The 26,648-nt window shown below is 44.6% G+C and overlaps 1 protein-coding gene across 2 annotated transcripts in view; it reads left to right on the forward strand.

The window, feature by feature from the left end:
- The first annotated feature begins 2,225 nt into the window (after nucleotides 1-2,225).
- The window catches only part of LOC144605425 (protein phosphatase 1 regulatory subunit 12A-like), a 177,008-nt gene continuing 152,585 nt past the window's right edge, over nucleotides 2,226-26,648 (forward strand). For both annotated transcript variants that reach the window (XM_078420660.1, XM_078420661.1), the window contains exon 1: nucleotides 2,226-2,510. In XM_078420660.1, coding sequence (XP_078276786.1) covers nucleotides 2,259-2,510 — 252 coding nt within the window. In that variant the 5' untranslated portion in view covers nucleotides 2,226-2,258. The remainder of the gene's footprint in view (nucleotides 2,511-26,648) is intronic.

Genomic DNA, 26,648 nt, shown 5'->3' on the forward strand with positions numbered 1-26,648 from the left:
GACACAGAGTGCTGGAGCAACTCAGTGGGTCAAGCAGTATCCATGGAGAACATGGATACGCGACATTTCGGTTTGGAACCCTTCTTCAGTCGCACCCTGGCCATTCCCTCTTCTCCCCTCTCCGATCAGGCAAAAGATATAGAAGAGCGAAAATGCACACCACCAGATTCAGGGACAGTTTCTTCCCAGCTGTTATCAGGCAACTAAATCATCCTACCACAACCGGAGAGTAGTGCTGAACTGCTATCTACCTCTTTGGTGACCCTTGGACTATCCTTGATTGGACTCTGCTGGCTTTACCTTGCACTAAATTTTATTCCTTTATCATGTATCTTCACACTGAAAATGGATCGATTGTAATCATGCATTGTCTTTCTGCTGACTGGTTAACATGCAAAAAAAGATTATCACTGTACCTCATTGTTTTGAACATTTATCTAGACTTATTTCAGATTCCTATAATCCTAACATGTCAATGCAAAATCAATTACATCAACAAAAGTGATAAGGATACCATTTAGGTTTATTATTGTCAAGTTAATTGAAGTACCACAAACTGCTTACTTTCAAATCAAATCAGATAACATCATCCGTAAATACAATCAAGCTAAACTCAAGCACGATAGGTGGAGCAAAGGGAAAGATTTTGAATGCAGAATATAGTTTTCTGTATTCTCCCACTCCAGTTCCAAAGAAAATGTCCAGCTCTGCAATGAGGTAGATGAGAATCAGAATGTACCCTAGCTTATGGAAGGACAGTTCAGAAGTTTGATAACAGAGGAAAAGTAGATGTTTCTAAGTATTGTGGTGCATGCTTTCAAGCTTCTGTATAATCTGTTCGACGGAACCAGGGAGAAGAAGAAATGACCAGGATGAGAAAGATCTTTGATTATGTTGGCTGCTTTCCCGGGGCATTGTGGAGTGTAGATGAAGTCAATGGTGGAGGTCTGGTCTATGATGGACTGGGATACGTCCTCAACTCTGCAGTTTCTTGTGGTCTTGGAGCCTGAAAACTGTAATGTCCATGTTCAGGAGCAGCTTCTTCACTACAACTATCGTTCTATTGAACACTACAATCTCCAAGTAGGCTCCAAACTCAATAGACTTGGGGACATTATTTTTGACTATGCACTATTATTGTTTTTTTGTTTTTTTATATATACTGAATTTATTTTGTTGTTTATTATGGGTTTTACAAAATAATATTGAGAATGATCAGCCATGATCACATTGAACGGCGATGCTGGCTCGAAGGGCCAAATGGCCTCCTCCTGCACCTATTGTATATTGAACGGGGTATTGATTGAGAATGATCAGCCATGATCACATTGAATGGCGGTGCTGGCTCGAAGGGCCGAATGGCCTCCTCCTGCACCTATTGTCTATTGTCTATTGATACATTAAAAGAGATGCAGATCAAGGAAAATGTAGAATAGATCATTGTTAGTTAGAAGAAGGTGACAACAAAGCAAACAGAAAAAATTATGGACAGTCAGACTGGTCGGAGAACTGGGAATACTTTATCGAAGGTATCACAAAATGCTGGAATAACTCAGTGGGTCAGGCAGCATCTCTGGAGAGAAAGAATGGGTGATGTTTCGGGTCGAGACCCTTCTTCAGACCTAGGAATGCTTTATGAAGGTATCACAAAATGCTTGAGTATCTCAGCAGGTCAGGCAGCATCTCAGGAGAGAAGGAATGGGTGACGTTTCAGGTCGAGACCCTTCTTCAGACTGATGTCAGGGGGGCGGGACAAAGAAAGGACATAGGTGGAGGCAGGAAGACTTTATTGTCTTTATACTTTATTGTCACATGAGACAAGTCACAGTGAAATTCTTTGCTTGTAAGGAAGGGAGAGGGATGGAGAGAGGGGGAAAGCAAGGGTTACTTGAAGTTAGAGAAGTCAAAATTCATACTGTTGGGGTATAAACATGGGCTGCTATCAGGTCACACAGGACCATTCGGTGCAAACACCTGCATGTCGCTGCCTCACCCAGGCAGCAGGTGGAGCCGTAGACGGCGGCGAACCTGCCGCTCGCTTCAACCAATGGCAATGATCCAACCTAACCTGCTAGCGGGACAAGCCGATGATTGGCAGACGGTTGGACCAATGAAAAATGTGGGAGCGCGGCACCCGCCTTGCTATTGGCCAGAGGCGGAGGAGCGCAGTCCAATAGGCGGGAGGAGGGGGCGGGCCCGGGAGCGGAGAGTGAGGTTAGTGTGAGAGGTCGCGGCGGCTCCGGCTCCTCCAAGGGAAGATGGCGGACGATCGGAAGCGGGCGGACAACGCTAAGCACCGGCGAGGGGAGCAGCTCAAGCGCTGGCTGGGCTCCGAGACCGACCTGGAGCCGCCGGTCTTCAAGAAGAAGAAGACGCGGGTGAAGTTCGACGACGGCGCCGTGTTCCTGGCCGCCTGCTCGAGCGGCGACACCGAGGAGGTGAAGCGGCTGCTGGACCGCGGCGCTGACATCAACTACGCCAATGTGGACGGGCTGACGGCGCTGCACCAGGTACTGCGGGAGGGCAGGGCAGGGCAGGGTGAGGATAGGGTGAGGGCAGGGTGAGGACAGGACAGGCCCGGCTCTACCACCCACAGACCCCGGCCGACTCTGCACCCCTCAGGCTCTGCACCCCTCAGGCTCTGCACCCCTCATCCCTCAGTCTCTACAACCCCAGACCCAGGCTCTACACCCCTCAGGCTCTACACCCCTCAGGCTCTGCACCCCTCAGGCTCTGCACCCCTCAGGCTCTGCACCCCTCAGGCTCTGCACCCCTCAGGCTCTGCACCCCTCAGGCTCTGCACCCCTCAGGCTCTGCACCCCTCAGGCTCTGCACCCCTCAGGCTCTACACCCCTCAGTCCTCACTCAGTCTCTACAACCCCTCAGACCCTCAGGCCCTGCACCTCTCAGTCCTCAGGCTCTGCACCCCTCAACTCTCAGGCTCTGCACCCCTCAACTCTCAGGCCCTGCACCTCTCAGTCCTCAGGCTCTGCACCCCTCAACTCTCAGGCTCTGCACCCCTCAACTCTCAGGCTCTACACCCCTCAGTCCTCACTCAGTCTCTACAACCCCTCAGACCCTCAGGCTCTGCACCTCTCAGTCCTCAGACTCTGCACCCCTCAACCGTCAGGCTCTGCACCCCTCAACCCTCAGGCTCTGCACCCCTCAACCCTCAGACTCTGCACCCCTCAGTCCTCAGACTCTGCACCCCACAACCGTCAGGCTCTACACCCCCCCAGACCCTGGCTCTGCACCCCTCAGGCTCTGCACCCCTCAGTACTCAGGCTCCATACCCCCTCAGCCCTGTCCCGTTGTCACCCAGGGAGCAAACCAGACCCCCCCCCTCCTCTCCTCACACAGGCTGCAACAGAACATCTCATTGATCCATCAGCCTGTGCTTGTCCCCCAGACCAAAGAACAGGGGGTTTGTTTGCATCAGTTTACCCTGCACTTCTCCAGTCCTTATCCCAGACCAGAGATTTGTTTACACTGCGTTTCCCTGCACTTCCCCAGTCCTTGTCCCCAGCTCAGAGGTTTGTTTGTATCATGTTTGCCCGCACTCCCATGTGCGGATCTGCCTTGTGCTATCCTTCATGCAACGCAAGGCTCTGATCGTCCTTCTGGGTCGCCGGCAAATGCAATTGATGCAAGAAACTACAATATTAAGCAAAACACTAAGTACTGGAGTAACTCAGCAGATCAGGCGATGGACTAAAAAGGTCCCAAGAAGGGTCCCGACCTGAAATGTCATCCCTCCATTCCCTCCACAGATACCGCCTGACCATGCTGAGTTACTCCAACACTGTGTTTCACTCAGGATTCTAGCACCTTGTGTGTCTTGGACTATTCTTGATACATGACTGTGTTCGTCCTGTCCCTTTTGAGTCGCTGGCAAATACATTTGACGGAGATGCTAGCCAACTGCAGATGCTGTAATCTTAACCAAATCATAACGTCCTGGAGCAATTCGGTGAGTCAGGTAGCATCTGTGGAGAGAAGTGATTGAATCAAGGTCCCGACCTGAAATTTCATCTGTCCATTCCCTCCACAGATGCTGCCTGACCCCTTAATGGTCCTCCACCACTTTGTGAAATGCATTTGATGGTCAATGTGGTGCAGGGTCAGGCGTGGCATTTCGTCCAATTACTTACACAGTCCTTGCCTCGCTTTCCTCCCCCCTAACCAGCCGACTGGTAACGCTACCGATATGGAATAAACCCGATCCTGCAGCAAGTTCACAGTTGCACGAAGGATAGGGGGTTGTCAGTTATTCCCATATAACGCAGTAGTTGGTGCACCAAGTAACTAACACCTGTGCTTTTAGCATTGAATGTTGAAACTGCACTAAACAAGAGTCATGTTTTAGAGCTTGTAACTTTACTTTTATTTGGCTTATTATTTGAGGTACCCTGAGAGTAAACATAAAACTTAAATTGTTCTCCCACCCCAACGAAATTGAGCATTTTTTGCCTTTCTGTATTAATATTGACATTGTAGCAATGCAATTAAGAGGTGTGCCTTTTCTTTGATTGAATATCTCTATATGAAAAGCTTGCATTTCATAGTGAAAACGAGTTGTCTATTAAGTTGTGAGTGACTAGCTGTTAAGAAACGACAACGTGTTGGTTCTTTTTGGAATAGGTATTGATTGAGGTTCAATTAAATGTTTGATTCAGCTGTCTTAACTATAAATAGGCAACAGATATCCTGTTCTAGTGATGATGTGTAGTAGATTTATCATCCCTTCTGACTTTTCTTGGAGACGCAAGAGACTGCAGGTGCTGGAATTTAGAGCAACAAACAATCTGCTGGAGGAACAGTGGTTTGAGCAGCATTTGTTGGGGGAGGAATATGCAGGGTTTTGACCTAGAATGTTGACAATTCCTTCCTCCTATGTCCCCTAACAAATGTGGCTCGATTTACTGAATTCCATCAGCAGATTGTTTGTTGCCTCTGACTTTCCTTTACCCTGTTAGTTTCAGTGATGTTGTCCTTCATATGGAACTTTATTGATGGTTGGAGTTTATAGACTGATAAGCTACTGTATAATGATTTTTAAAAAAAAGGCCTATGCTGGTAATGGTATGTCAATCCTCCTGCAGTGTTTCTTGGAAAATTCTCTCATGTGGCTTGAAGTCAAACGATAAACGTATTGGCCTGAATATGGTATGTGACCTTAAGGGAAAATAGCATGTGCTAATTGAAGATAGATGGTCCAATGCCTAAACTCTGTAATGTAAAAATGTGGCTCATGCAGTAATACTTAGTTATGTGACCCTGGATCCACATTCACAATTGCCATTAAATAAAGAGTCACATGAATAGAGTCATCGTCGGACAGCTTGGAAACGGGCCCATTGGCACAACTTACAAACGCTGACCGACATGCCCATCTACATTCGTCTCACCTGCATATGTTTGGAATATCCTTCTAAACCTAGCATAGCCATGTACCTGTCTAAATGTTTCTTAAACGTTGTGATAGTACCTGCCTCAACCACCTCCAACAGCAGTTCGTTCCATACACCTACCACACTTTGTGTAGAAAAAGTTACTCCTTGGGTTCCTATTAAATTTCCCCCCCTCACCTTCAACCTATGACCTTTGGTTATTGATTCTCCTAATCTTGGCAAAAAAACAGTGCGTTTACCCAATCTATTCCTCTCGTGATTTTGTGCACCTCCAAAAGATCAGCCATCATCCTCCTGCGCTCCAAGGAATAAAGCCCTAGCCTGCTCAACCTCTCCCCGTAGCTCAGGCCCTTGAGTCCAGGCAACATCCTCGTAAATCTTTTCTGCACCCTTTCCAGCTTGACCACATCTTTCCTATAACATAGTGCCCAGAACTGAACACAATACTATAAATGTAGCCCCACCAACATCTTATACAACTGTTAACATGACCTTCCAACTTCTGTACTCAATGCTCTACTGTATGCCATGTCCACCACTGCACCAATCCTGTTAAATATATAGAGACTGCACTTGCTAAAATCTTGAGTAAAAAACAAATTGCTCTGGGAACTCAGTGGGTCAGGCAACATCTTTGGAGGGAAATGGACAAATGATATTTTGGGGGGCAGGACCCTTCTTCAGACTGTCCATTTCTCTACACAGCTGATGCCTGACCTGCTGATTTCCATCAGCGGTTTCTTAAAATATAAATAACTACAAATATCCTCTATGCCTTTCATTAAGCACATTTTCAGTGCAACAAAAACTAAATTTAGCTAACCCATTTATCGCATATGTTTAATTCCCTGGATGTCAGTTTGCTGTATGGCTATCCCTCTGAGAATCGAGCTCTGAAGCTAACTTATATGCTTAAGACAGCAATTCAAAGGCACTCTTTTTGTGCTTGGAGAGTAAGTCAGTTTTGTCCGTTGCTTTAATCTGTTTTTCTTTTGAATGGGGTAATCAAATTATGGCTTAAGAAGGTAGACACAAAATGCTTGAGCAACTCTGCGGGACAGGCAGCATCTCTGGAGAGAAGGAATGGGTGACGTTTCGGGTCGAGACCCTTCAGGTTTAAGAAGGTGCATCCATCTCTCTTCAGGGGCATATGGAAGAAATCAAATTTCTATTCATGTCTAAAATACTTTGTTTTTGTCTTCATGCTTTGGTCTCCTCATTCATTTTCCCAGTTTAGTTCTGTGCCATGAGCAAGAGGTAATAACATCGACACCCATCCATCCAAAGAATTCGAATTCGTTTTAAACTGATGTACTATTGCTGTGTATAATGGAACCACATAAAATTATAACAATTTTACCATGTCAACTCTTTTACTATGTAAAAATGAAAGGTTTTGAAGAACCACGAGCCTCATCAAAAAGTGACGTGCAGCTCGAGGTGTGCCCTGAGTATCACTGTATTGAGGGTGTGTTGGAACATTCTGTGAGGAGGGGGGGGGGGGGGGGGGAGTTAATCATATCCACTGTTTCCCTTTAATATGTGACAAACTTTCGATGCTTATTACAAATTTGATCCACGTGCATATAACCTATCTTGGACCATATCCGCAGTTGCAGATATTTTGTTTTCCCTCTGCTGTGTCAGGATGGAGGAAGTTATCATGGTTACAGTAACTTGTTGCTGTTGCAGTTAATGCAATCTGTTTACTGGTAGACTATCTTGGTACTTTAACATGTTGCAGTTTGCAGTAGAAGATTAGATTGTTTTCAAGGTCTTTCGTGTGGAATTTAAAATAGCTGCTCATCACAAAAACATTAGGTTAGGCTAATGTTTAGTCAAAACCATTATGACTTTAAGAATGATTTTTGCATTTATTATAAATGTAGCTAGTCTATCTGTACAGGCAGCCCCTGCCTTAAAGGGCTTGTGTTTCTAGAAAACTGTTTGTAACACACTTTTTCAAAGAACACTCCTCACACACCCTCCTTTAGAATTGAATCCCATGTTATAGGCTGAGATGTGTTTCTGTGACATTTTTCTCTCATTAAGCTATTTTATTAGTCACGACAAAGCCACTACCATATTTAACAGGTGAGGCTTTTTTTGTGAAGCATAAGGCTCTTGGACTTGGAAAGGGGTTAGGAAGTGGGGATATTAGAGAAGGGAATGGGATTATGAGGATCAAGGTTGATAGGAGAAAGATGGTGTAGATGTGAGAAGGGGGTTATGGGCTAAAAGTGTGGTGACTTTTTGAAGTGAAGGCAGGGATTACTTTGAAGAGCTTCCCATGGCTCCTGTGACTCCCCACAATGCAGTAGACCAGGGAAAATGCCTTGCAAATGAAGTGTGAAGCTTTCTGAGATGTCGCTTCATATGTCTTCGCGCTGAATGGAGAAACTGGGTTGTGACAGCTAACCCAATCAACACAGTGATGTCACATCCAAATCTTGATGTCCCACTGTATTGATTAACTGAAATAAAATTGACCAGAATTGTTTCTTTTACAGGATTTTTATGGGGAAACATATTTGATCAAAATGTAAGAGTAGGTTTCAATCTGTATCTCTACTTTTTGATAGTGATCTGCGAATTCTGTAAGGGTGGGTTTCAGTTACCCAAATGTCTGCAATGTTGGGATCACCTGCATTGAATTCTAATACAAATGGGGGAATAAAATCTTAAGACACATGTCTAACTGGAAAACCAGTTGATTATTTCGTTTGCTTCAGCTGTGGGAACAATCTATACTGTTTTTGTTTGTTAATGCGTACGCAGCTATATTGTACGTTCAAGTTGGGATTCAGTGACATTGATGAATGAAAACTGTCATGCATTTCTGACTTGATAGCCCCTGCACAAACGTAACACATGAAAAAAAAATTGTCTCTGTCTTGGTGCACAAACCTCTGAAGCATTTTGCAATTTATTTTCTCTCAAGTTTTAAGTTGTGGTGGAGAGAGATGGTAATAATAGTTTTATAAGAAAATAACTGCAGATGCTGGTACAAATCGATTTATTCACAAAATGCTGGAGTAACTCAGCAGGTCAGGCAGCATCTCGGGAGAGAAGGAATGGGTGACGTTTCGGGTCGAGACCCTTCTTCAGACTGATGTCGGGGGTGGGACAAAGGAAGGATATAGGTGGAGACAGGAAGATAGAGGGAGATCTGGGAAGGAGGAGGGGAAGGGAGGGACAGAGGAGCTATCTGAAGTTGGAGAAGTCGACGTTCATACCACCGGGCCGCAAACTGCCCAGGCGAAATTTGAGGTGCTGCTCCTCCAATTTCCGGCGGGCCTCACTATGGCACTGGAGGAGGCCCATGACAGAGAGGTCAGACTGGGAATGGGAGGGGGAGTTAAAGTGCTGGGCCATCGGGAGATCAGTTGCGTTAATGCGGACCGAGCGCAGGTGTTCAGCGAAGCGATCGCCGAGCCTGCGCTTGGTTTCGCCGATATAGATAAGTTGACATCTAGAGCAGCGGATGCAATAGATGAGGTTGGAGGAGGTGCAGGTGAACCTCTGTCTCACCTGGAAAGAATGTTTGGGTCCTTTGATGGAGTTGAGGGGGGAGGTAAAGGGACAGGTGTTGCATCTCGTGCGGTTGCAAGGGAAAGTGCCCGGGGTTAGGGTGGTTTGGGTAGGAAGGGACGAGTGGACCAGGGAGTTGCGGAGGGAACGGTCTCTGCGGAACGCAGAGAGGGGAGGGGATGGGAAGATATGGCCAGTGGTGGGGTCCTGTTGTAGGTGACGGAAATGTTGGTGGATAATGTGTTGGATCCGCTGGCTGGTGGGGTGGAAGGTGAGAACGAGGGGGATCCTGTCCTTGTTGCGAGTGTGGGGATGGGGAGCAAGAGCGGAGCTGCGGGATGTAGACGAGACCCTAGTGAGAGCCTCATCTATAATGGAGGAGGGGAAGCCCCGTTTTCTGAAAAACGAGGACATCTCGGAAGCCCTAGTGTGAAACACCTCATCCCGGGCGCAGATGCGGCGTAGACGGAGGAATTGGGAGTAGGGGATAGACTTTTTGCAGGGGACCGGGTGGGAAGAAGTGTAGTCCAGATAGCTGTGCGAGTCGGTGGGCTTGTAATAAATGTCCGTCACTAGTTTTTCTCCTGTGATGGAGATGGTGAGGTCCAGAAACGGGAGGGAGATGTCAGAGATAGTCCAGGTATATTTAAGGGCAGGATGGAAATTGGAGGTGAAGTGTATAAAGTCAGTGAGTTCTGCATGGGTGTAAGAGGTAGCACCAATGCAGTCGTCGATGTAGCGGAGGTAGAGTTCGGGGATGGGGCCAGTGTACGTCTGGAACAGGGATTGTTCGACGTACCCAACAAAGAGGCAGGCGTAGCTAGGGCCCATGCGAGTGCCCATAGCCACGCCTCTGGTTTGGAGGAAGTGGGAGGAGTCAAAGGAGAGTTGTTGAGGGTAAGAACCAGCTCTGCTAGGCGGAGGAGAGTGTTGGTCGATGGGGATTGGCTGGTTCTACGGTCGAGTTGTTGAGGGTAAGAACCAGCTCTGCTAGGCGGAGGAGAGTGTTGGTCGATGGGGATTGGCTGGTTCTACGGTCGAGTTGTTGAGGGTAAGAACCAGCTCTGCTATTGTTGAGGGTAAGAACCAGCTCTGCTATTGTTGAGGGTAAGAACCAGCTCTGCTATTGTTGAGGGTAAGAACCAGCTCTGCTATTGTTGAGGGTAAGAACCAGCTCTGCTATTGTTGAGGGTAAGAACCAGCTCTGCTATTGTTGAGGGTAAGAACCAGCTCTGCTATTGTTGAGGGTAAGAACCAGCTCTGCTATTGTTGAGGGTAAGAACCAGCTCTGCTATTGTTGAGGGTAAGAACCAGCTCTGCTATTGTTGAGGGTAAGAACCGGCTCTGCTATTGTTGAGGGTAAGAACCAGCTCTGCTGAATTGTGAGCATTTTGGAAAAAAGATCTTGCTCCGAATGATGGATACAAATTGCTGGAGTAACTCAGCGAATCATACAACATCCTTGGAGAACATTAGTCCTAACTGCGACTAATGATTTGATTTGCTAGCATGCCTTCCTCGTTTCTACTTGAACTCTCAACTAGTGAATGATATTAATATAATAATGTTTATAAGTTACGTAGGTTACCTAAAATAGGAGAACTGTGTTCATACTGTTGGCTTGTAAGCTATTCTCACACTGCCCTTTTTGTCCTGGGTGGCCTCTATGACCAGTGAGGGCACCCACAAACTTTGTGCTACCCCTATCTCTCATCTAGCTCTGTTTCTGGCTTTACTCTTCACCCCCTCCCCCGGCGCCAAAACTGTCTGAAGGAGGGTTCTGACCTGAAACGTCACCTCTCCATGTTCTGCAGAATTACTGCCTGACCCGCTAATTTACTCCATCACTTTGTGTCTATACTGGGCAACGCTGCATTAAAATAAATGGCCATTGGTTAATGCTGACCTCTCTATTTACATAGGTAATCTTGCTGTCTTAAATGTATGAAAATTGTTCATAACAAAATAATTTTGGAATGCATCAAATTTCTGGCATGATAGGATTAATTGCACTCCAATATATAATGAAATATGCCACTGATAAATATTTGCTACTGGGTTTTATTATACATTGGTATTATTATAAATCAGTGAGTTTAGAATTTGGAATGGCAACAGTTATTTACTGATTTGCAATTTTTGTTAACGAAAAACTTCATTTTACAGGGTAAGCAATTAAATTGTCAGCCTACAGATTCAATTTGTAGTTTATTCAAATAAAGCTGTTGACTACAGGTACATTATAAACATCTACCGCTATTGCTTTGCCTCATTTTTTCTTGTCACTGCCTGCAGAACATCCAGTGTTTGTGATCAGTTAAAAGTATGTCAGGTCATTGGATAATGCCTTTGGTTTTGAGCTTCTTCATGATGTAGAGTAGAAATATATTGTATTTATAGCAAATTATATTTATAGTCAGGTTTTTACAGGGTATGCACTAAACTAGGTTGCTTTTGACATATTAGCTGCAAATTTTCACGAATGAAGAAATTTGGTTTTCTTTTGAAAGCTTGGGCTTTATTACATATTTGAATCAATATACACTGTTTCCTTCATTTGGTGGTGTAGTGACCACACCTCAATTCTAAAAAGGTCTATCAATCCATTTCAATAATTAGTTTGGAAAAGCAACTTTTTGGTAACACAAAATTGGTAATTTGTGGAAAGATATTTTATTAGGACAGATTATTTCCTGACATTATAATACATCTACTTTGTATAATGTACTGTTAGTAAGCAATTTCCTATTTGGTAATAATATGGCGAGATGGTAATTTCTCTTAAGACTTGGTCTTGGTTTTATCACAACACTCGTAACAAATGTTCTTAATTCATCAAAACTCTCTCAATGTATCTTTTCAGTTTCAAATGTTCTTCATATACAATCTGTTAATAAAAATGGGGATATGACTGCTGGGTGTGCTGCATAGTTCAATCAAACATGGGAAGTTTTCTCATACGGCATGTCACTATAATACTGATGGTTTTGTGAAGGGCCCAAATGTCACTTCCAGTCTTTGGGCATCTCTTCTATAAAGTGAGGAGAAATTTATCCAGTCTTTGTCATCGTGGTCATATTCAATAACAAATACGGCAGTGCATATTAATTGATTCACGATTGACTCGGTCTACAAATTATTTAATCACACGAGAAGCTGAATATTTAAAAAAGTTTTTTCCATTGTATTTTTGCATGAAACCCCTTAAACCATATGCTTATGTGAACCACTTATCTTTTAATTTAGGCAGAAGGGGGAGTAGGATTTTATAATGCAAGTCCCTTAGATATTTATAATTGTATTGTGCAGCTATCTTCCAAAGTCTATTTTACGTTTATTATGTGTTTCATCTACACCTTTAGCATTCAGATTTTTCTTTTAAATTGTCACCTCAGTTCTTGGCTGAATGGTGTCTTTGCTAACCTCTGATTTGAGCTTTACGTTGAATTTTGTATTCATATGGGTCCTTGGGTTTTTAAAAGCATTTTATGAGCACATCCTAAATGCATATTGGGATGATTTTCTGCTGCATTCTGCTCCAATGCAGGATGATACATCTGATTTATTCATCTTTTTAACATAGTCGTTTTGATACAACTGGCTTTCTAGACCATTTCATAGAGTTTAAAAGTCAACTATATCATTGTGCATTGGTGTCATGTGGAAGATTTTCATCTTTGACAACATTGACAGAATGAGTTGCAAGCAAACTAATAGTTTCAGGGATACCATTGTTGAAATTAGCTGTTCTTTATTTTTCAACTTCATTCTACATTTAATTAAATGTAAAATTTCGCAGTTGCTTTAACAAGATTTAATTTATTTTTCTCAATTGTTAGTTCTGGCGTCTGGATTACTACTTCAATGATTCACTGTCTGCACCACAATAATCGATTTTTTTATGTGGCAATTTCTTTGGTCTTGAATCCAAACCTCAGCACAAGCCAATTTTCTAAATTGGAGTTGCACTTTGCTGTCATTGCTTGAGTTGTTCGGGTGGTAAGCCAGGATAGAGAACATTGACAAATAGGTGCAATGTAATTGCCATATAACTGATCCAAGAGTTTGCATTATAAAGTAGGTACGAGAGTTCCCTGGATAGGTTATAGTGATATTCCTATCAAATCTTCTACTTCTGATGAGCTGTGTTCTTGAATTTTTCAGCCTCCTATTTGACTTCTGGATAAAATCAATTGTGTATCCTAACCATGTCATTTCTAATAACAAGATTAAGTGAAAACAAAATATCAGATGACATCCATTCAAAATCCTAGCCTTTTAGCCTAGCTATTAAAACACAAAACATTCATTAAAATTTAGAAAATAAATAGATTGGGTACACAGTTGCTAGAGTAGATTTATTTTATTATAGATACTTGCACAAATAGTTCACCATTTTAACCTTACTTGATATTTGTGATGAATAGCACTATAACCTGTTCAGGGAACCCTAGATTCCTGCTTGAGAGCACACTCTTGGATTAGTTATACAGCACTTTTCATTTTGATTTTACTTATTTGTAAGTAAACCCTTTAATCTGTCATGTAATTTTTTGAGGATCCATTTGTAAGCGATCATTGTGTGAAATATAGCAAGCTGCCTGCATGGGGCGATAAGAATGTTTAGGTGCGTTGTTGTGGAGAGAAACAGTTTTTTTCAAATGGACCTCATGTCATCCACAGATCAAGTGATTGTTGTAGAGTTGCACCTGTTCCAGAAATTCTGGAGTCTGCATGTGTTCAGTAAATATTCCAGGAAATCTAGAAGTTGCGGCAAGTGATTTTTGACTCACCATAGTACATTGTTTTGATGACGTCAGCAATTTCTTCAGAGAATTAACAAACACCAGGTAATTGTATATTATTTCCATCACAAAATACCTCAAATTTCACACTCAACTTGAAGAGCAGATGTGTTTTAGTGGTATATTGCAGCTTGGTTCTCTTTAGCTAACTCTTTGTGCTGAGGTTTTATGTGTATGTGTATGCAATGAGTTGGAATCTAAGTGGAGCATGGGGCAGAGTGGGGGAAGGAAAAAGAATACATAAAAAAGTGGGGTTGTTTATAGGTTAGCTGCCTAAAATTGGAGAATTCAATATTCATATAGTTTTTCATTTTTTGGCTTCTTCAGTCAGTTTGGTTTCCTTTTAAAGACCATGCAGTGTCTTATCAATGGTTTGTTTGGTCTAGGCAGAATGTTTATTGATTATTTACATTTTTAAGCTGGACAATTTTCTTTAAAATCTATAATTAAACATGACATAGTCATTCAGAGTTTGAAGGAAATTTGCAATTTGAAAAATACTAGTGTATTTGTTTTGAGATCAGAAATAACTTCCTTTTACTGCTAACTAACATACCTATAACTTACTATTAAGTTGTTTATTTGTCATCAGAATGGCAAGTTAAAGAGTAATGGATAAGAAGTGTATTCACGGCTTGTTATTTCTTGATGTCAAAAAGCATCTTTTAACCATATAACCATATAACCATATAACAACTACAGCATGGAAACAGGCCTGTCCGGCCCTACCAGTCCACGCCGACCATTCTCCCTGACCTAGTCTCATCTACCTGCACTCAGACCATAACCCTCTAATCCCCTCCTATCCATATACCTATCCAATTTACTCTTAAATAATAAAATCGAGCCATTTGAAATTGATCCATTGTTACCTTGAAAATGAACAGTAAAGTGCCACAAATAAGTGAGATAACTAAACACTTTAATGTAGTTTTGATCATCGGTACTCATTGAGGTAAGAATTTTGATCAAGGTAGTTGAGTATAGTTCATCCTAATCTTGAATAATACCATGGGGCTATGTAACATCAACCTCAAATGGTCGTTGCACCCCAGTTCAATTAGACCTTTGCTGCTCGGTTTGTAGCCTCAACTCTATTTCTGTCTGCCAGCAGTGACCTTCCCCTTCTCTTGACAAAAATACCTTAAATATTCAAAGACTGCTTCCATAGACCATGAAGGGAGAGCATTCCAAAGACTTAGTATAATCTGAGGAAAAACAAATCAACTTGTCTATTATAAATGGTTGACCTTTTTATTTTTAAATAGTAAGTCTGAGTTTCAGGTTCTACCACGAGCAAGCATACTTTCCAATAAGATGACTTAGAATCTTTTATGAGTTGGTCAAGTTCCCTCTATCTTCTTATTGCCGTCTGTCCATTCCTTAATGATTAGACAACTATCATGCATCAATTGCAGAGCATCGTGTGCAGAAAATTTATCATTGCTTCAGTCCTCTGCTGTTAAGCAATGCTTTATAATAAAATTTCTGTACAATGACAAGTTTCTGCTTAGTCATGGGTAAAAGGAGTTGAAGTTAAATGCGCACGTGTACTGTTGGCAGTGCTCATGTGAGCTTATAGTTTTACATTTATAGTTAATGAATTTTTGAAGAGATTCAACATTTGAGATTGAAGAATTTCAAGGTGAAGACGCGAATGCAAAAATAATTGGTTATGGTTACAAAGTGATATACAACTTTGAGAATTGCGTTATCCTGTAGTTGGAAAGGTAAATGCTCAGGCTGCTTTTAGAAGTCTCAGGGCGGCACAGAAGCACAATGGTGGAGTTGCTGCCTTACAGCGCCAGAGACCCGGGTTCCATCCTGGGTACCTGAGCTGTCTGTGTGGAGTTTGTATGTTTGTCCTGTAACCGTGTGTGCTTTTTTTGAGTGCTGTGACTTCCTCCCACATTCCAAAGACATGCAGGTTTGTAAGTTAAATGGCTGCTTCTGTAAAATTGCACCTAATGTGCAGGATAGAACAAGTGTATGGGTGATCGTTGGTTGGTGCGAACTTGAGCCAAAGCTGTGTCTCAAAAGTTTCCACATTGTATCGCTAAACTAAAGTAAAATATCCCATCACTGATGTCCAATAACAAAATTGAAAGTAAGATCTAGAATTTCTTGCAAGTGGACCTTTTCTTTTCGCCTTCATGCCGGGCTTTCGCCATGTTTTTGTTCTTCAGCTGTACTAATGGTAAACTAATCTAGCAAACAGTCCGGGTTATCATTCTTCCTCACAATGAGAAAGCTAATGTTTAGAGCAAAAAAAAACAGCAGATGCGGGAAATTTGAATCAAAAACCACAATGCTGCAAGTACTCAGCAGGTCAGGCAGCATCAGCAGTTGGAGAAACAGTCGGTCTTTCGACTTAAGAGGCAACTGTTTCTCTTGGCACTGATGCTGCCTGATCTGCTCAGCACTTCTCTTTAGAATTGTACAGCATAGAACAGACCATTTTGCTCTACTTGTCCATGCAATTTATTTTTTCTCCTCAACATATTAATCATTTCAAATTTTCATTTCCTGTATCTTAAATTTACAATTTAGTTGTTTAAAGTTACCAATATAGCCATCTAAACAAGCCAATTGTATCAAGATTTATCTACTATGGTTCTTCATACTTGTTTCATGCCAGATAAAGTTGAAACTGACCTGTGTGTGGTATTCCGAGCCTAAATCAAAATATGTGTCATGGTCCACTGGAGATTGGCTATTCTTGGTCGCTTGATAATTATCCTTATACAAAGTAGCTATTCCCGCATAATCTATTATAGATGTGTAATTATAACCTGAGTGTAACCAAAATATTCAAATGTTAGATTATCAGAATGCACATAGTTTTAAATTTCGGGCTATTCTTTATCACATTGTGCTTTTACTAACCAGCTATTACTGAATATATTTATTATTGAGAAATTCCTCAAGTTACACTTAAAACAATTTGTCTCTTGAGTCATATGCACACGATGCTTATAATTTTTTCTGATTTTACTCTGACTCCATCTTTAGCATTTGATATTGACTTATTAACCAAAATTAACAGCATGAATTCGAGCAGGTTTTAAACAATTTATGTTTTTGACTTGTTAAAATACAGCATAAGAAAAATTTCTTAGGAATTTACTACCCGATGAAATGAGATGTCTTACTTTCATTACAAATTTCACTTCCTGCTCTAGAGAGATTGATTTTTTAAATTGTTTACATGGTACCTACCCCTTTAATAACGTGGTAAATGCTTTTTATTGGGCCATGTAACTTGTGGCACAAAATATGATGGGTGATCATTATGAAAGTGCACCAACTTCAAAAATGAAAAACTCAACATTTAAGTGTAAAGATGATTTTATTTTGCAAATAATAACAATTGTCCAGCAACTTCTAATCCTGATTGTTTGGCAGGGTATCTTTTCCTAATGTTATTGGCCTATTTGCAAATTAATAATTGTGTATGTTGGACAGAATACAGCAAAGCAGAAAGATGCTGATGTTACAAATGGTTAGGGTATTTTAATGTTAATATTTCGAATAGATCATCAGTTATGTATACTGAAGTCCTTTGCAGCTTAACTGATCCATACATAGACCATAACACATATGCTGCAAACTAAGAGAAATAACAATACAAGAAACATTTTGCACCTGTTGTAGTCCAGTGACCTGCCAGAGTGACTTGCTGAAAGATATCAATAAAATTTAGACTGCCAACCTTATGTTCAAGACTGACATGTTTGCTTATCGAGCAATTGTCACATTGGCTTAGATAATCTTTACTGCCTTGAATACAAGATACCAGCAGCCTCACAATGTAAGGATATACAAGTGTGCTGCTCTCAGAATATTAATGCTCTAGGTTCTCCAGTCCAAACTCTCGTACATGTCTCACACTTTAACATAACACATTCACTTGGGTTTGCAAAGCAGTATGCAACCACTATCCTCCCCAATGCCAGGAACCTGGTGGGAATCGCTGCCCTCTGAATCCCTGCAGCTTTGTGAGGAGGTGTGAGGGTCGGGGCTGTATCCTTGCATCACCATGAGTGTGAACCTTTGATAGGTTTCGTAAAGGCGATCCATGTGTTGACAGACTACCTGAATCCTAAAGAGTCATTCATCATTGCCCGTTGGTTGGTTTCTCTTCATTCTCATTCTTGTGTTTGGGTAGTCAAGCTTAAAGGCAAGCAACCATTAAGAAATTACCAGGCTGGTGAGAACTGTTAGATTGGGAATAGCTATTGTTTTACACTTTAGTGCTTGGTGGTCTTTGCCACAATAGCATGAATATTGTCTACATTTTTCTGTGTGCATGTATTGTTTAATTTCTGATGAGTCCATCTAACTGCATTACATATTTAATGGCATTGACATTGCCTTTGCCTTGGCATTGGTAAGAAATTCAGCTGAATAAACCTCATAAACATTGTGTCTTCACAAATGGGTCAGAAATTGGATATCTGATTACGTGACACGGCCAACATCACCCATAAGATGCAAACTAGGTAAAGACTCTCCAATTAAAGAGGCAAAAGCCCACAGCTGATGGAAATCAGAAATTAAAAAATATTGCTGTATATCGTTAATGGGCCACATAGCATGTGTGGAAGGTGAAACAGAGTTAATTTTTAGCTCAGCCCTTGCATCCACATGGCTGTTGTTCATTTAGGCTACTCTGGCAGCATTTCCCAAACCCATGATCTTTGCAGCCAAGACAGCCGAAGACACAAGAAAGGCTTAGAAATGCAAGTTGTTGCAAATTTTTACCCAAGTTATTTATCACTCCAACTTGATTTGTCAGCATTTCCTTATCATTGTGGGTTTTTAAACTTTAAGCTCTCTACCCAATGACTTTGTAGGAGTATTTTCAGCAAAAGGTTTAAGGATGTGACTCATCACTCAAGAGTAATTAAAGACAACAATAAATCCTTGTCTTGCTATTGATGTCCACTTCACAAAGAATGATTTAAAAAAAATCCTTTTCATTTTAAATGAAGTTTAGATTGCAACCCCCTTCTGACTTTACCATTCCACTTTACCAGTCACCACCGACACCCACTAAACCTTCCCGACTTGATCTTGAGGAAACAATTTGTTCAGAGCAGATTTTTTTAAATGACAGATTAATACAATAGGCTGTCATTGCTTACTTTGGCAGTCCCTTAGCACTGAGGATGACTAGCTCTCACTGTGTGTGCATTCTGAGATGACTGAAGAGGTCAGTGTGGGAACCACAGACTTGCCTGTCTGAAGTTGGGTAGGTTGTGATGTAGTGCTCTCGTTTTACTGTTTTAGCTCAAAATCCTTAATACTGGCCCAAATTCTCCTCCTCTTACTTTGAACAAGTGTTCCCAGGTGTCGGTGGCATTTTTGCATTTCTTGAGTGAGATATTGAGCACATTCTTGAATCTTTCCCACTGTCTATCTGGTAATTCTTTCCATGACGGCTCAGGAGAGGGTTTTGTTTCCAAAGTCTAATGCCAGCTGTGTGAACAATGTGATACGCATGACATTCATAGTACATTGTTGTTAATGCCCTCAACCCAAGTTATGCACACGTGCCGAAGTTTGGCTATGAACACTCTTCAATGCCTGTAAGTACTGAAATCTCTCCCTGATGTATTTGCTATCTCGTTGAATACTCGCATTCCTGCACCAGCTTATACTTTGGATCAAATGCTGATCTAGTGAAATGACAATATTTACATTATTAATTGTATTGATCAAATGTAAACAAAAATTTTGTATGAATATAACACTCAGTATATTGCAAAAGTTGGTTTTAATTCTCCCGTTGAAAATTTTGTTCATTGCTCCATTGCATTATGACATCCTTCAATTTGTTGGACAAATGGACATTATTTCAAGTGGGAGGAGATGCAACATCTCTGGAGAACATGGATGGCAGACGTTTCGGGTTGGGACCATGGCTCAGACTGAAGAAGGTCCTGACATGATGCATCACCAATCCGTGTTCTCCAGAGATACTGCCAGACCCACTACGTTATGCCAGCACTTTGTATCATTATTTCAGGTAATTATCTCTGCATAGAAAATGACAACTCACAGGTTATTTAACGTGAACCAATACAGCGAAACAAAAGTGTAATTAATTTCTGAAAAAGCTCTTTTTAAAAACAAAACTGAATAAAAGAAATCAGACCATCCAATAAGAAGAATAACAACTATGAAGCTGCACCCAAATGTTAATGGAGCTACATCAGCAAACCTTGTTCAGCAAATCAGCAAATCAGTAAAAGATACAAAAAAAACAGAAGAGTAAAAGTATACATAATGGGCATTATCATTTAGGATACAATTGCTTTCTCATGTTCCAAATTCGTACCTCAAATGTTTCAAAGGTCATATTTTTATATGCACAGCAAGCACTGAAGTATAGCTGGTCATGAACTTACTGCTGTACTCGTACAGAACAGGGAAAGATTGGGGAATACATGTCAGAATCTAAGCTCTATGCCTACTTTTAAAAGCTGTATTCAGTCTAAAGTTTAGTCAATATTGAAAATATACCGGTACACGTGTACATTCTGCTCCTCATAATCTGCCACCTAATCCCATTTTATCAGTAAATTGCATACCAGTGCATAACAGTGTAACAGTATAAAGATATCTTAAAAGCAAACATCAGCCTGTCCTACTCTAAATTAAGTCGATTAAATTGTTTCTGCCTCTGGCAAGAAACATTTTAATTTTCCCTCGTTGAAAATAATATGTTAACGAACATTTTCTTTGTGTCAGTTTTGCTGACCTACAACTCCTAATGCACAAGAAATGCAATGATAAATGGGGCACACTTTGAAGAAAACAAATTGATTATTGTTTCATTAGAACGATATACGTAATTTGTGAAGATTTGTCTATTGATTTATTTAACTACATCAGTGAGAATTTCATATAGCTTTGCATTGATATTTTAGTAATAGGTCAAATTTGAAATCTGAATTTGGAACAAAAACCAACTCTGAAATGGTTATTATGCTGTCATTTCAGACTTTGACACTCAAATATAGTCTCAAAATGATTTGCCTATGGTTAATGTTAGCCATGTATAATATGACAAGTTCACTACTGGCAAAGTGAGCCTGCAGGCAAGCTGGTACAAATCCAAATCTTTCCGGATACTTGGTTACATTTTCATCAATTTACAATGGGGCAGATTTCACCATTAAGGGTGATTCTAACGGTGATTCTTATTTACGTGGTTTCAGGGAAAATGAAAGATTTAAAAAAATATCTAGTATCACAAAAAGCTGGAGTAACTCAGCGGGTCAGGCAGCATCTCAGGAGAGAAGGAATGGGTGACGTTTTGGGTCGAGGCCCTTCAGTATCTATAGGTCGGCATTAAAAGTTCAGGGTGCACTTTTAAAATGGTAACATGCCAATGTCATACCATTGAGAGACTGATGTGAATTTACGATATTTATATGGACGATATAAATCACCACAAAGTTGAGTTCCAGTCAAAATACCCTTTTAAAATATCAGAATTTACCAGCTGGCAAAGTTTGACACCTCTGACCTTAAAAATTAATCAAAGGTGGAATCTCATCTCAGCAATTTTATTTGATTAAGTAATAATGAAAATGCATACTTCAAAATTTGTGTTTTCCCATTTTTCTCTCTCAATTCAATCCTTTTTCCCTTTGCAGTAATACGTACCCACCCTTGGGAATTCAGTGGTATGGGACAAGCAGATTTGTTGGATTATTGGATATTACTCCTATAAATACCCCTTTGCACTTTTAATCTTTGCAATATCACACATCCCATCATAAATGTTTCCAGTGATCTGGATGTTACTAAAGGTAGTGCGAGAAGTGTTCCCCTGATGAGTCATTTGAGCTGGACACCAAACATCAGCATTCCCAAACAGAAGATAGACACAAAAAGCTGGAATAACTCAGCGTGTCAGACAGCATCTCTGAAGAAAAGGAATAGGTGACTATAATAGGTGACTATAAGAAAGCGTCACCTATTCCTTTTCTTTCATTTAAACCAGCATCTGCAGTTCCTTTGTACACAGGATTTCCTAACAATTGGATTCAAGATTATTGGAGTTTTACTGTATTTGTCTTTCGGAGTCTGATCTGACACTGTTATTGATTTCACATTCCTTAAATTTGGTTATGGAGACTGTAGCGTGTTGATAAAGGCAAGGAGCCAGGTATTTTGGGAAGGTATATTTATTGTATCGTGGGTCTCAGACGGGTCTAGTCTGCCGGAATGGCTTGGCGCCCAAACCTTGTCCTTATATCCCTGAGTCCAGGACCGCCTCCCGGGACTGGTCCATTCCCGTGCCGAGGGGTCGGCAGTAGTATGGCCCTACCCTTGGGAGCCGCCACAGTACCCCCCCCCCAGATCCGGAGGCACGAAACGCACTGGTGGTCGCACAACCCGACCGGACCGCGTACGGTAATCGGTCGACAGAGGGGCCGGCGGAGGCACAGTTGGAGAGACAGGCGGTGGGACCCGCAAAGGGGGGCGACCTCGTGGCCGATGTCTAAGTGGGCCGGCTTCAGGCGGTCAATTGACACGGCCCCCCATGTCCAAAACAAAGGTTGTCTGCCCGTGCTCCAGCACCCGGTACGGGCCTTCATACGGCCTCTGGAGTGGCGCCTGGTGGGCGTCACGGCGCAGGAACACAAAGGCGCAGTCCTGGAGGGCCGATGGCACGTAAGGGCGGAATGTCCCATGGCGGGACGTCGGCACGGGTGCGAGCTTGCCAACTCGCTCTCGGAGGCGATGTAGGGTGGATGAGGGCGGTTCCTCTCGCCCCGGCAACGAGGGCACGAACTCCCCGGGCACCGTGAGCGGAGACCCGTAGACGAGCTCCGCTGAGGATGAAGCCAGGTCTTCCTTGGGGGCAGTCCGGATGCCCAGCAAAACCCATGGTAGCTCGTCCATCCAGTCGGGGCCGGCGAGTCGCGCCTTCAGCGCTGCCTTCAGCTGCCGGTGGAACCTCTCCACCAAGCCGTTTGCCTGCGGGTGATAGGCCGTGGTGTGGTGCAGCCGCACGCCCAACAGGTGGGCCATGGCCGACCACAGCTCGGAGGTGAACTGTGGCCCCCGGTCCGATGAGATGACCACCGGCACACCAAAGCGAGCAATCCAGTGCGCGGCCAACGCACGAGCGCATGTGGCTGTAGACGTATCAGCCAGTGGTATGGCCTCCGGCCACCGCGTGAAGCGGTCCACCACCGTGAAGAGGTGGGTGATGCCCCAGGACGGCGGGAGCGGGCCCACAATGTCCACGTGCAGGTGGTCGAAACGGCGGCAGGGTAGACCGATCCCTTGGAGTGGCGCCCGGACGTGGCGTTGAATTTTTGACGTCTGGCACGGAATGCAGGTGCGGGCCCATTGGCCAACCTGCTTGCGCAGACGATGCCACATGAACCGCGCAGCTACCAATGAGATCGTTGCCCGGATGGATGGGTGAGCCAGCCCGTGGACCACGTCGAACACCCTCCTGCGCCACGCGGCCGGGACGATGGGGCGCGGCTGACCTGCCGACACATCGCAAAGTATCGTCGTCGCTCCGGGGCCGAGGGGAACATCCTCAAGGCGGAGGCCAGAGATGGCAGTCCGGTAGGCGGGCATCTCCCCGTCCGTTAGTTGGGCCTCCGCCAGGGCAGAATAATCAATGCCGGGTGCCACTTCTAACACGGCATTGATGGCGGGGCGAGACAATGCGTCGGCCACCCGGTTTTCCTTCCCCTCGATAAAGCGGATGGAGGTGGTGAATTCTGATATGTAGGCCAACTGGCGCTGCTGTCGGGCGGACCATGGGTCGGAGACCTTTGCCAGGGCGAAAGTGAGCGGCTTGTGGTCCGTGTAAGCGGTGAACGGGCGGCCCTCCAGAAAATAGCGGAAGTGACGAACGGCCAGGTACAGGGCGAGGAGCTCGCGGTCGAAAGCGCTGTACTTCTTCTGGGCGTTGTCGAGGTGCCGGCTGAAGAAGGCCAGGGGGCGCCAACCCCCGTCCGTGAGTTGCTCCAGTACGGCACCAACCGCCAACTCTGAGGCGTCCACCGTAAGGGCTGTCGGGGCATCCTCCCGTGGGTGAACAAGCAGCACAGCCCGAGCCAGGGCCTCCTTCGCGCCGTCAAAGGCTGTCACGGCCTCGTCGGTCCACACGACGGTCTTACGCTTGCCCGCCAGCAGCTCGTATAGCGGCCGCATGATGTGGGCCGCAGATGGCAGGAACCGGTGATAAAATGCCACCATGCCGACGAACTCCTGCAGGCCACGCACCGAGGACGGACGGGGAAACCGGCGGATGGCGTCTACTTTGTCCGGCAGGGGAACCGCTCCTTGCGAGGACACACGGTGGCCGAGAAAGTCGATTGTGGCCACGCCAAAGCGGCACTTGGCGAGGTTTATGGCCAACCCGTGTTCGCTGAGCCGCTGGAAAAGCTGCCGGAGGTGGGCACAGTGCTCCTGCCGCGAGCGGCTGGCTACCAACATGTCGTCAAGATAGACAAATAGGAAATCCAGCCCGCGACACACGCCGTTCATTAACCGCTGAAATGACTGCGCGGCGTTCTTGAGGCCGAACGGCATCCGTACGAACTCGTAGAGTCTGAACGGCGTGATGATTGCCGTCTTGGGTACATCCTCCGGGTGGACCGGGATCTGGTTGTAACCTCGCACCAGATCCACCTTTGAAAATATCGTGGCCCCAGCCAAATGGGCGTTGAAGTCCTGGATGTGGGGCACGGGGTATCGGTCCTCGGCGGTAGCGACGTTCAGCCGCCGATAATCCCCGCAAGGCCTCCAGCCCCCGTTTGCCTTGGGGACCATGTGGAGTGGAGATGCCCATGGGCTGTTGGAAGGGCGGACGATCCCCAAGGACTCCATTGTGCGGAACTCCTGTCGTGCCAGGCGTAGTTTCTCAGGCGGGAGTCGGCGTGCTCGTGCGTGGAGGGGTGGGCCGGTAGTTGTGATATAATGGTACACCCCATGCTTGGGGGTCGATGACCGGAATTGCGGGGCCATAATATCCGGAAAGTCCGCCAGCACCCGAGCGAAATGGGAGTCCACGGACGACAGCGGGCGTATAATGGGGTCATTCAGCCGCAACGCGATGGGCTCCATCGTGGCGGAGTGGACCAAGCGCTGCTGCCTGACGTCCACGAGGAGAGAATGAGCCCGCAGAAAGTCGGCCCCGAGCAACGGCTGGGAGACGTCGGCGATCGTAAACAGCCACGTAAAATGACTGGCGCCGAAAACGATGTGGACCGTGCGGACGCCATATGTCTGGATAATGCTCCCATTTGCCGCGGTGAGGATGGGCCCCCGCTTCCCAGAACGAATGTCCAGCGGCGAAGGGGGCAGGACGCTCAGCTCCGCCCCGGTATCCACGAGGAAGCGGCTCCCGGACCGCCGATCCCAGGCGAAGAGGCGGTGAATCTGGCCGGCCACCGCAGGGACTATTGGTAGCCGGCCCGGGCGTTTTCCGGAAATGTGCACGGCTGGCGGCATTGTCGGGCTGCCGCACCCCAGCGCTGGTGGTAATAACACCAGTACCTCTTGCTGGTGCTGGCTGGAGCCTGCTGGTGTGGGACTGCAGGTGCACGACCCGCAATGGCCACCGGGTGCGATCTCGCAGGCCTCCGGGACGTAGCTGTCACTCCTTCCACAGCTCCCCCGCCCGACCGGAGAAAATCGGGCGCTTCTCGAGTGACGTTTAGCGCACTGACGTCATCACGGCGCGCCGCCCACAGCGCGTCCGCGCGCCTGCCGAGGGCCCGGGTGTCTGCAAAGGAGGCGTCGGTGAGCTGCAGGCGAATGTCGGCCGGCAGCAGGTGCAGGTACGTATATTCAAACATCAGGCACGGTCGTCATGCCCGTCGAGCAGCGCGACCATCTCCTTCAGGAGGCTAGATGGGCGCCGGTCACCGAGGCCTGGCATGTGGAGGAGCCTTTCGGCCCGCTCCATTCGGGTTAGCCCGTAGGTTTGGAGCAGCAGCTCCTTAAGGGCTTTATATTTACCGTCGGCCGGTGGGTCCTGGAGGAACTCCGTTACCTCTTCGGCCGTGTCCTGGTCAAGGGCTCCCACCAGGTGGAAAAACCGGGTGTTATCCACTGTGATGCCCTGCAGCTGGAACTGGGCCTCCGCTTGGTAAAACCAAACGCGAGCCCGGGTGGTCCAGAAGGTCGGGAGCTTGATTCCTACCGCGTCGACAGCTGGGGCCTGGTCGGCCTGCGAGCCGGACGGGCCGTCGGATTCTGCTTTTCTGTCCATCCTAATGAATGGACCGTCGAGGTCACCAATGTAGCGTGTTGATAAAGGCAAGGAGCCAGGTATTTTGGGAAGGTATATTTATTGTATCGTGGGTCTCAGACGGGTCTAGTCTGCCGGAATGGCTTGGCGCCCAAACCTTGTCCTTATATCCCTGAGTCCAGGACCGCCTCCCGGGACTGGTCCATTCCCGTGCCGAGGGGTCGGTAGTAGTATGGCCCTACCCTTGGGAGCCGCCACAAGACCATTATTTACTTTTTTCACTTGCCTCCCAGATGTTTCTTGGATTGTTGCAACAGTAAAAATTTACACTTATTTACATTGGTGTATGTAAACATTGTAAGAAGCTGACCATGCTTGGACAAGCCCAACAGACAGCAGAGACTACTGATGGACTACTGCAGCAAATTATGACCCAACATCTTACAAAATACTCAAGAATTTTACTACTAGTTTTGAATTTGCTAAATCTAAACCAGATGTTTTTGTGAAGCAACTGGTATTTGGCAACACGTTATCAATATAGAGATGATAAACATTTCACTATTATCTCCAAATTATCTTCCTCCCGATCTCTACCTGTACTATTATTTTGTAGCCACGCTTCTGCTTTTGCCTGACATTTATTTTAATCCTCATTAT

Source organism: Rhinoraja longicauda, chromosome 24 (genome assembly GCF_053455715.1).
Source record: "Rhinoraja longicauda isolate Sanriku21f chromosome 24, sRhiLon1.1, whole genome shotgun sequence".
In the NCBI taxonomy this organism is placed as follows: Eukaryota; Metazoa; Chordata; class Chondrichthyes; order Rajiformes; family Arhynchobatidae; genus Rhinoraja; species Rhinoraja longicauda.